The 11,718-nt window shown below is 41.5% G+C and overlaps 1 protein-coding gene across 1 annotated transcript; it reads right to left on the reverse strand.

Moving 5' to 3' along the window:
• Nucleotides 1–1,538: 1,538 nt before the first annotated feature.
• On the reverse strand, nt 1,539–11,692 carry MYNN (myoneurin). Its single transcript, XM_003209218.4, has 7 exons — nt 11,328–11,692; nt 9,259–10,061; nt 7,609–7,768; nt 6,478–6,656; nt 6,111–6,194; nt 5,598–5,684; nt 1,539–5,424 (listed from the first exon to the last, which is right to left on the reverse strand). Exons 1-7 carry the CDS (start codon nt 11,591–11,593, stop codon nt 5,156–5,158), a joined length of 1,848 nt encoding a protein of 615 aa, XP_003209266.1. The 5' UTR covers nt 11,594–11,692; the 3' UTR covers nt 1,539–5,155.
• Between the last annotated feature and the right edge of the window lie 26 nt (nt 11,693–11,718).

Here is an 11,718-nt window from a genome sequence, read left to right on the forward strand (position 1 = left end):
ACCAGGTGTTCTTAGCAGTAATGCAGAATATAGCAGTCACTGGCAAGAGCTGGTGTGAAGACTTTAAACATCAGCAGTGCATGGACTGAGCTACTAGCAGCTGCACTGCTCAGCTCTATTTAGGAGCCCTTCTCAGGTCAGCAGTTATCGAGGATGCAGGAAGTGCATCAGAGCAGCAGCAGAGCCCATGGATTGGGTTTTGTGACCATGGTGTCCTCTTCCCCTGGGCTGCTGCAGAGAAACAGCTGCTGCTGCCCTTCCTGCAGCCAGGTTTCCCCACAGCAATTACTGCTGTCTTTCTGTGGGCTGAAGTGCAGCTCGGCAGACCGTGTTGATTAAAACAAACAGAAAACTCAAACTTCCATCTAGGACTGCTGCTGAGCAGTAGATCTGCTTGAGAGCAAATCAGATATGTGGTGGAACAAGATTCCTGTTAGAGTTAAGAGTCTGAGTAAGTCCATTTGTCACTACTAGGCTCCATATGCCATTACTGAGGAAAAAGAAAGTATGCTTTTGTTAACAAAATATGAAGTATTTTTGGATAAACAAGTTCAATAAATTTAAGCAGTTAGCTTAAATGGAATGGAATCTACTTTTGAAAATGCTAGCATACTTTCTGAAGTGTTCTGAAGTGTTTTGAACAACAGGATGTTTGACTCACAGGAGCACTCTGCATTATTGACAAGAGCAGTAAAAATAGCTGGTGCTGCAGTTTGCTTTGTAAGAAAGGGCAGCAGCATCATTCTTACTGAATTCTGTATCAATGGATGCAAGCTAAAGTAACTAGTTATGCAAAAAAAAAAGTATAAGATTGAGAAGGCCTATGCCAGAAACACTTACTGCTTTCCTTGAAATTCTTAAAAGATGTATCCTTGTGTTCTTTTGAAGGAGAGAATTCACGTAGCTAGGCATTCTTGCCATGCTATCTAGTAACTAAAAAAGCACAATCCTGTTCTGTAAGTCATTTCTTCAGCTGCCAGAACTCAAAGCACCTTTCAGAAAGGCAGCGTTTAGACCCCAGTGTAAGGGGAAGGAAAATGACCGATCCAGCAGGCCAGTGGTACATTGCAGGTCCACGAAGCCCTGCTGAGTGCTCTGGCCATTATAACACCTTCTGTCAAGTTGAACTATTTAGTAAAAATAAGTTAGGTAAAATACAAATCTTGAATTCAGTGACTATCATCTTTAGCAGAAACAGTAAACTTTCAAAGCAGTCTAAGTAAACAAAAAAACCAAACCTCCAATCCTCAAACCTTACCAGCAGGAAAATAAAAGTACTAACATAAGAGTGTTTATATTAAACTGCATCTAGAAACAAAATGTTTAATTTGGGTTGAACAGATCCAAAATATCTTTGATCAGAAAAATCAAGTGTTTTTTACTGCCAAGGAAATGTAGTAATCCTTGTTGTATATTGTGTACTGCAACGTGCTGTGCAGAGGGCAACCTTTCTGACAGGGTGCTTTGGTGGTCATGTTAGACTGCTTCCCTCCTCCTTTTGTTATTACCCTTTGCAGTTATAAACAGCAGACACGAGGTGAGGGAAAAATACAAAACAAGTTTATTAAAGTCTAACATAAAACACTTCAGGCTAAATATGTACAACTCCCTGCCCAGGAGATTATAAAATCGAGAGTTGAGCTATATACAAATAACAGAGGAAATACTGTACATACATGAAAGGTACTTCAAAAATAATTTAACCAAAAATCAGTCATTAATCTTAACTCTGCTGCAAGGCTTATGGATATCCTCTCCAAAATCACAGCCTGAAATCCTTGATGAGGGACTTGTCCAGATGTTTCAAGAAAACTTTCGTACTCCGTGCCCACAGCTAGGCACAAATGCAGGTAAGTGCCACACAAGGAGTTATTCTAACACAAGTATTTCAAACAGCCGATTCAGACATTTATAGTTGCAAATAATCTGTTCAGGTAGAACTGAAATACTACTGAAACAATGATGTTTCTGAGATAAATTAAGTCATTTTCTCTAAATTACCAATAATGGATTAAAATTCTCTTTCATTTTAAGTAGGTCTCAAGAATGAGAAGACTCCCTACCAAGAATTCCATGTTTCCCCCATTCATCTCTTAAAGATCTCTTAACCAATACTGTTATACACCAAGTACCTCCAAAATGAACTCTTTAAGCCTAAGAATTAATGTGCAGCTGATTTCCATGCATCTATTGGCACAAGGTACTGTACAGACCTGCTTCTTCAGGCCCTGTAGCACCCAGCCTGAACACTCCTACAAATTTAATATATATATCTCTTTCTCTATATATTTAAAATCTATATTCTATTAAATGAATACAGTTGATAGAGATCATACCTCAGCAGCTGAGATATCTTCACAAAAGATGAGGGTAAGAATCAGGGTTCTCAGATGAGGACTGAAGAGTGCAGTTCACTAAATTATTGCTCTAAGTCAAAATTACGAGCCTGTGTATTCTACTAAGAAAGGCTAAAAGTGTTGTTTTGTAAAAAATAATGATTATTTTCTTGTCTATAAAGAAAACTAAATGACTACGAAAGAAAGTGGTACTGTTATAAGTATCTAAACAAATCCCGTATAAATCTAAGTACTGTTTTAAAAAGTCTGAAAATCTAAGAATACAGCAATAAGCTATTATTTCAGAAATATAAAAACAGTCCAAACAAACATTGTTATGGAATGCATTTTCTAAGTAGGAATGTAGTTACTTCTTCCTAGAGCAAAATAGCTCTTGTCCTTTATTCTGAATTTTACATTAATCCTCAGATAACAATAGTGTATCATTAGTTTATCTTCCAGAGTTGGTTAGACATGAAATTTATCAATCACACAGTGTTGCACTTTGTCAATACTCATGGCTAAGTCTGTGTCTATCCCAAGACTCTTCCTCTATTTTCAGAAAGAGAAAGTAAAGAGGAATCTTAGAACAAGGTACAGTGTTCACTTTGTTAAATGAACCAGGATTCTGCTCTTTGTGGTTCTTGAATGCTAGTTAGCTACACGATCATTCAGCTCCTACATCAACAACAGAAACTTGGAAGAAAAAAAAAACAAACTATGGGAGAAGCAGTAGTAGGGAAATGCCAAACAAAATCTGAGAACTTCATCTGTTCCCCTGTGCCAGCCTCGTGAAGGGCATCAGCTGTACGTAAATGGTGCAGCATGGATAAGCAAAGAAATTAAACGTCAAGAAGTATGGCAGTAATTAGCAAACAAAGTGAAAAATGCCTTCATTCAACTGTTCCTGGGCCACTCCATGCTGTCAGTGGTAGATTTTATCATTAAATTGGCCATATATTATGACTTAAAATATGATCAAGAAGCGGAGTTCTAACCATGCCCCATACTAAGGTGATCAACACAAAGAAATGAAAGATCTGTTACTTCACAAGTACAAATGTGGAGAAAAAAAAAATCTATAGTCATGCTCTGGAGTCAAGGGACCCATTTGCAGCACATTTAAATGAAATCCTCCAAGAACTTCTTCACAAGGCTGTTTAATTAAGGTGCAGATTAATTTTTACTCCATGTCGAACACAGTTAAGAGGTATCTCCTATGCCCTTCTATTTATCAATGTCTGGACACAAGGCATCAGTGGGAATAAAATGCTAGCACCAAAGAAATAACCAACAAATGATATCTTTAAATGTACTGGTGGCACAGTCATAAGACTGCTTCCTTACTCTTCGATGATTACTCAGGTAATGCTTATATCACATTAATGGCACAAACTGGTAAAATGGAGCATAAAAAAAGGTACTCCTGCTCTTAACCAGTCTTTAATGATCCTACAGAGAGCCTAAAAATGTTTTATTAAAAAAATATAAACTGCTAATAGCAAAACATACCTTTGCAAGAGTCTTGCTAGATACCAATTACGTGCAGTTACTGTGGAAATGCAACACGAAAGGTAAATTAATACATAAATACTTCAGTTGAAACAAATCCCTGCCTGGGAGAACGTTAACCTGCCGAGGTGTTCTTCCTCACTGCCCCCTCACATAGCAGTCATTCAGGATTTTCGCAGTGAAGAGCAGCATTTGTTTCTTCTTTTGTACCTACTGACTAGCACCACAAGAAGCACAGAAATGATTATTATGAAGCTATGGTTCACACATCACAGTTCAGTCAATGCATCTTTTCACCTCATCTACAACACGCATGTTCTAGCTCTTCTGGTGAGCAAATGCTGCTGCTTGTGCCAAATTCAGGACATTTCAGACATGAGAAAAAAAAATCTTGGACAAGTTACAACACTAGATTCACTTGAAAAACGAGTGACTTCTTGGAAAGAATACACAGTAGTATCTATGCCATTAGAACTCTCTGGGTTACCATGTTAAAAAAAACTCTCCTTTACTTGCCCCATCAGGGACATAAACACAAAGCTTTCTTTCCCTCTGGTCAGACTTCAGCTGAAGATGGACTGCTTCTCACCGACAGCAGTAATTCTTCGAGAGGATCATGACTGAGCACTGGCCTACCTGCCATCACATACCATTACATGACCTCAGGATGCAGAAGTACAAGCTTTTTAGCACATTCAAATGATGACTTTCCCTTTTAAAACAAACAAACAAACAAAACTCTGAACTGCCACTTTTAAACTACCAAAAATGGCTTAAATTGTCCTCAATTCACAGAGGGACTGAGGCTGGAAGGAACCTCTGGAGGTCTGGTACAGTCTCCCTGCTCAAGCAGGGCCACCTAAAGCAGGTTGTCTAGGACCACATCCTAGCAGCTTTTGAAGGTCCCCAAGCAAAGGGACTCCAGCAACCTCTCCTGGCTACCTGCTCCAGTGCTCAGGTGATACTGTCACACACCAGATCGACAGGAACATAGCAGCAGATCTCCAAAATGCATTAGAGCATTTAACAGAGAATCCTTAAGGCGGGCATTGCTGGAAAGCATGTAACTCCTGGAAATAAGTGTTAACTGCAAACAGAAGGTTGATTGTACATTAGCACAATTCAACAATGACCAAAAAAAAAAAAAGACAGCATAGTACAATGGGAACACCTTACACCTGTTTTTATAGAGAGAGAAAAAAAACAACAACAAAAAAAAGTCAAGAAGTGACTGCTTGATTGATTACGTTCATCTTTACCAAAGGTATGCGAGTTCACTGCTGGATTACTTTGTTGGCTCTGCAGTGTCAGTATAATTGCTGCAAGAAAATGAACTGAGGTTCTGAATATCCAGTCACAGCAGATCTCAGTAATGTTTCTGATGATGGGGACTGACTGCCTGCCACAGGAAGCAGCATCTGATGGTCTTCAGTACCAATGGGAAGGGGAAGCGGTAAAGACATCTCAGAGGGTTTCACATCTACAGACTCTGATAAAGGACTCTTCTGACTCTGAAGGGATTCTTGATCATTGAAAGAATTATCAAGTGTATTGCAATCAGGGGGAGTTTCAGATCCTGGCAAAAAAAACAAAACCCCAAACATTTATTTTCCCCAGCAGTTAGCATATGGAAAAACTTAGCAAATGATGCAGGAATTGTTACTAGCAACAGCTAAGGAAGACTTGTTTCCAGAGAACATGAGCAACTGCTATTAGAAATCTTGCCACAGACAGCAAAAAAGAACTTACCTGTGTGAACTTTTGTTTTGTGCTTCTTAAGGTTTTTTATATCTGTGTAAGAATTTCCACACAGTTCACAAATGAATGGTCTTTCACCTGAAAAAAGTGAGTTAGACAGAATAGTCTTAAAAATGAAAGAAGATGCAGTTGCTGATACAGGATAATGAATTTCTAAATTGTATTTTAAAAATGCATCACTATAACTGCAAGCTGTTTTGTCTGTGCCATTACTCAGAATAAGATTGTTTCCAGAACTGTAGATTAAAACAAAGAAAAAAGCCTCAGTGCTCGAGGTAAAGCCCTGATCATACATCAACACTTACGCTGTTACATGCAGTCACGTGTCTGAAATAGGCAATTAAAAAAGTCACAAACATTTTCTTTAAATTATTTTCATGCTGAACTACATACATTAAGAAACTACTGCTTTTAAGTGCAGCAGAATATGGTATATTTTATAGGCAAAAGGGAAGAAGTAGAGAATTATTTAGTGTGCAGGAAGCAGCCTGTCTGGAAACTGACCTGTATGGGACCGAAAATGTTTATTGAGTTCTCCAGAGGAAATAAAACTCTTTCCACAAATGCCACAGATATATGGCTTCTCTCCTAAAGTAAACACAAGGAGTTTGTTATTTGAACATATAAACCAGAATATACATTATAAAGAACAAATTAAAATGAAACAGATAATATCCAATGGGAGAAAGAGCTTCCTAAACCAGAGTCATAGAGAAAGAACATGACAAAAGAACTAGTTGAGAACCAGAGGTGACCCCCAGCTCCTCCCAGTGCAGATTTCCTGCTCATTACCTACTCCCAACCCCTCTGCAGCAGCCAGTCCTCTCCTGCCAGGCCTGGTTGGGTGTCTCCATGCAGGGTCTCCCCTTACCTGTGTGTTTTCGGGAATGGGTGATGAGAGAACTTGAGACAGCAAAGGCTTTTCCACAGGTGTCACACACGTAAGGCTTCTCCCCGGTGTGGCGACGCACGTGGTAGGTGAGCGTGCTGGCCTGAGCAAAGCGCTGACCGCAGCGATCGCACACGTAGGGCTTCTCACCACTGTGCTTCCTGGGAACAGACAGACATCAGCGCTCTGCTGGCAGAAGGGGAAGTCATGCTCACAGTTAAGTGATTTTCCTCGAGTTTCCTCGGCTTTCTCCAGAGCTCCTCACAGTGGTGTTCTGTGAACTAAAACACCTCATCAACTGGGAGCTGATTTTGAGTCTGCAGTTTCTCACTGAGGGAAATTCACTGTCTGTTGACTTTGGGAATGAGAGCATCAATGATTCCTGTGGCAGCTGAATCAAACTATGGGACCTGCCTGTGTAGGGCTCACCGTGAGAACTCAGCAAGTTTTACATTACAGCATACTTCATAGAATCACAGAATGGCCTGGGTTGAAAAGGAGCACAATGCTCATCCAGTTCCAACCCCCTGCTATGTGCAGGGTCACCAACCAGCAGACCAGGCTGCCCAGAGCCACATCCAGCCTTACCTTGAATGCCTCCAGGGATGGGGCATCCACAACCTCCTTGAGCAACCTGTTCCAGTGCATCACCACCCTCTGGGTGAAAAACTTCCTCCTAAAGACAGAACTTCCTCCTACTTAAAGACAGAATGATGACCTCCTAACAAGGGAACATAATTTGTACTCCTGCCAAAAATGCAAAAGTTCCATTCAGGCTGCAGTGAGCAGAGAGACCCACTTTGTACCACGTCCTATCAAGATCCTCTTTCCTCTACGAGTACTACAGACAATTAAAAACAAAACAGCCACCATTGCCATAAGGATACCAGTATGTGCACTGTAACGTTCATAAATTCATAAAATGTGTAAATCAATCCCCTAATGAGTGACCACACAGATGTACAATCTATTACACAGGATGAAGCAAGACCCAAGATAAAACATGCAGAAACGACCAACTTATGTGAACACGTGACTCTTGCTAACACCAGTTAATCATTCTGTTTAAACAAATGTATGGATAAATACCTTCAGGATCTCACTTCTGCCTACCTGGCATGAATCTTCAGATTGCTTGAAGTTGCAAACTGCAGATTGCACACATCACATTTGTATGGTTTCTCTTCTCCGTGATGCATCCGACTGTGGAACACCAACTGGCACTTCTGAGCAAAGCCTTTGTCACACAGCTCACATTTGTATGGCTTCTCTCCTAGCAAAGAACAAAACCTTTGTACTGTCTCATTTACGTAAGAAAGCTTTCCAATCCATTACCTGACCAAAGCTCAAGTGTCTGTTCTAACATTTCTTACAAATAACATCTTGTAACATCCTGTAACCCGTCTGCTAAAGTGGGACGTGCCAGGAAAACAGCAGATAACACTATTTATGAACATACTAACATTTAAGAATAGGTAATAATTAATACCTCTATTGCTACATTTTCAGGCTTTTTTGCTGGTTGTATATTTATTCACTATTCTGAGTATTTGAGATGAACAACCACTAAATCATGTGCTTTTTCTTGCCTGTAAAACAGCAAGCAGTCTTCAGTGTTCTCAGAAATTCTTCAATGTTCTCTCTAGTGTTCACGAATGTCTCATTAGTGTTTGCTGTAGAATGCCATGTGCACTTTTTCAACTGTTTGGGATTTCTGAGTGATCAGTACAGTCTCATCAAATGGACTGTGTGACTCCACAGACTCAGACAACAGCATAAAAGAGGCTGTACTGCTATAGCAGTGCACAGTCGAACTAAGAACAATTTTTAAGCATATTGTTCATATAAAAACTTCAAAAAAAATCAAAGTTCTAGCATCTCACCTGCCATCTAGCAACCAGCTAGATCCCCTGCTTATAAATGCAAACATTCCAATAGCAGCATCTCAAAAGTAGAAAGAGCACCTAACATTCCTGCCAGAACACTGTCTTGGAATACTGCACCCACGCTTCATCTTGCATATCCATCTTTGGTTTGCCAATAGCTGGTGATATATGAAATCCTCTCTCTTGATTACTGAATGAGCACAGTGTTCTTCTGCAGCTCTACCTCAACAACTCCTATTTCACCTCTTCTGCATCTTCACAGCTTGCTGGAAAGAGCTCCACTGCTGACCTCTCTCTGCTCACAGTTTTCCAAAAAAAAAGCAGAAGTAAATAATTGTAATCTCTTTCACCGTTACCTCTGAGTTCTGAATGCCAGCTATAAAAGGCAGAAAACTATGCAAACCGTGTCCCTCTGCTGCTCACTGGGTTAAGTACAGCAGCAAAAGCAAAAGCAGAACAGCTCTGCTGGATAAGACTAAAGAACCAACCCAGTATTAAGTCTTCCTTCTCTAGGGAATAACTTAGAAAAAACAAGCAAGGTTCTTTTTCCACTTTTGTAATCAAATATATGTCAGAATATTAAAAAAAAAAAATTAATTCAAAAATAGCAAGAGAAATTCTGGTATCCGGTACTGAGCTTTTCATGCTCTACAGGCAATAGTTTCTGGTGCTCAATTCCATTTAATCACTTTACAGAGCTAAGGGCAGCCAGCCCTTCTGCATCTTTCCAGGAATCAAGGTGCTCAGACTGAACTCTTTCAGATTCTCAGTGGGAACTATGATTTTGTACTGAAAAACCAAAACGCAAAGATCTTGTTAGTGCTATATCCACATGCTGCTATTACAGAACTCCACGAAGACAAAGCCCACAGCTTACCTGTGTGAGTTCTTACATGTGTTTTCAGCTGATTGCACTGGGTGAACGCTTTCCCACAAAGCTGGCACACATAAGGTTTCACTCCTTTGTGTATCCTCATGTGGCGACGGAGGCTACTGGCTTCTGAGAAGACTTTTCCACACGTGTTGCACACCGGTTTTGCTTTGGAGTACTTCTGGTCAAGCTCTTCTCCTGAACTTTCCAGCTGGTAAGCGTTCTTTTCGCTGGCTATGTTAGACATGCAGTGCTCCTTCAGTGCACAGCTTTGCTGAGGCTTTCCCTGTTTTTGTTTTGCTGCAATAGTCTGAACTAAAATATCCTGTGCTGCCAACGTTTCATTTTCCACCACGGCTGCCAACTGCAGTTCAGAGCTATCGCTGCCCTGGGCAGCCTGCTCTGTTATCTGTGCTGCCAGCTTATTTGCATCCAAAAACATTTCAATGGATGTGTTCTCAGTCACATCATTCTGGTATTGTATTGATTTATTCTGTACGCTTTTTGGGGAGCTGAAATTCTTTTTTCGCTTTTTGGTTTGAGCAGATTTCTTCTCTAAAGCCGATTTCTTTGCTTGAGGTTGAACCAACTCTGCAGGAGGAATATCTGCCTTCTCCCGATCATTGTAATCTCGCAGGGTCAGGAGGCAGGCCTGCTGGTTCATTTCAATGTTTCCAGTGATGCTGGATGTCTCTGTAGAAGAGGGATTAGCAATAAATGCAAAGTCTTCCATCTTTATTTTGCATTTGGTGACCACTTCTTCTACTTTGAGATAGTCGGCAGCCTGGTGAATTTCCTTAACATTCCAGCTGCAAGAAAACCAGACTTTGGTGACGATATTCTGGACAAAGCAAAAAACTCCTTCTGTACCAATTCTGTTAAATGCAAACAGCAGAGCTAAGAAAAGCTTTGCTGCTAGACAAAATAATACAGCTGGCTTAGCATCTTGCATTATACTAGCACTGAGCTCTAAGTGAATCCTCACTCCTTTCCTGAGTGAAAACTCATGTACTCATCACAACAGAACTGCAGAAGCTGTGGTGGCCACCTGAGGGTCACAATACAGAATGATGGGGACACACTGTCAGACCTTGCTGTCATCGTTAATCAAATAGTTCTCCTGGGTGAGAACAGAGCTTTCACATCCCACTTCCTCCACAGACCTCAACTACTCAGAATGAATCCAGAAACTCTCCTGCTGTGGTCCCACCAAGAATGCTGCAAGAACTCCTGCTTGTTCATAATTTGCAAACTATAAATTGCCAACCTGAAGATGTAGCTGTGTGCATTGCTCTGCTACTGTTAATACCTGCAGCTAATCTTAAAGAAAAGCAAACAAACGCCCTGCATCTGTGCACTTAGCTATCAAATTGGAGTTTTCAGGTATCAATAACAACAAAGATTTATTACAGTGCTCTTAGAACCAGGTGTTGCAAAAGGAGTTACACTTCTGGGCTACACACTTGGAAGCGGTCACACTTGAGAGATACTTTCTTTCCTTTCCTGAGAGAGCAGCATGCTACAAGGAATCCTCATTGCACACAAAGTAACACAGCATGCACAAAATCAGCCAAGGGAAAAAGCTTTTCCTGCACCTGACTGCTTTGCCAAAAGGAATTTTGGTTTGGAACAACAGACCTTGTAAACTCTACCAAATAAAAACTCCACCAAACACCTCTTTAATCAGTGCCGACACTCATCTGCTCCTCAGGCTTCACTCTCTACCACATGTAAGTTTCTGTGCACTCACTGCAAAAGTGGGCTCCTATAACCCAATGTCAGAAGGAACACAGCCGTCCCTCTGTCCTGCAGTACCCACGTGAGGCGTTTCATCCTTCCTGAGCCGGACAGAAAGACTCAAATAGACTGAAACTATCAGCAAAATATCAGAGAACGTTTCTGTTGTGGCACTCACGTTCTGTTGTAAAGCATGCAAACAGCCCACCTCCAATTGTCAGTTTGCACCTCGTCCGCTCTTATTTGTTCCTCCTGAACGCGTAACAAGAGCACGAAGCCCAGCACTGCCCCAACAGTGCACTTCCCGATCGCCTTCCCCCTTTGGCAGCACGCATTACCTGTCAAGGTTTAAGTTTCCCGTGTAAATGAATTCCAGGAGCTTTTGGAATCCATCAGCCTTCACTTGAGTCTGATCCAGAAGGACGGTGCTGTCGGTCGCGTCCCTGTAGAAGGCGCCGAAGAACTCGCTGAAGGAGGCGAGCACATTGCGGTGCGCCTTGAACTGGCACTCTCCGATGACCACGGTGCAGTCGCAGAGGAAGCCGGCCTCGCGCTGCTTGTTCAGCCGCTCCAGGAGGTGCTCGCAGTGGTGGGAGTACTGCATGGCGAGAGCGAGCCGCGGCCTGCGCGTCCTGCGAGAGGAAAGCGACGGGTTTACCGGCGGGATTCCGCTTCCACCCGGGCGAGTTAACGACTGCAAAGGGCTCGGCGCTCCCGCGGGACAGCGCT

This window comes from Meleagris gallopavo, chromosome 11 (assembly GCF_000146605.3).
Source record: "Meleagris gallopavo isolate NT-WF06-2002-E0010 breed Aviagen turkey brand Nicholas breeding stock chromosome 11, Turkey_5.1, whole genome shotgun sequence".
NCBI lineage: Eukaryota > Metazoa > Chordata > Aves > Galliformes > Phasianidae > Meleagris > Meleagris gallopavo.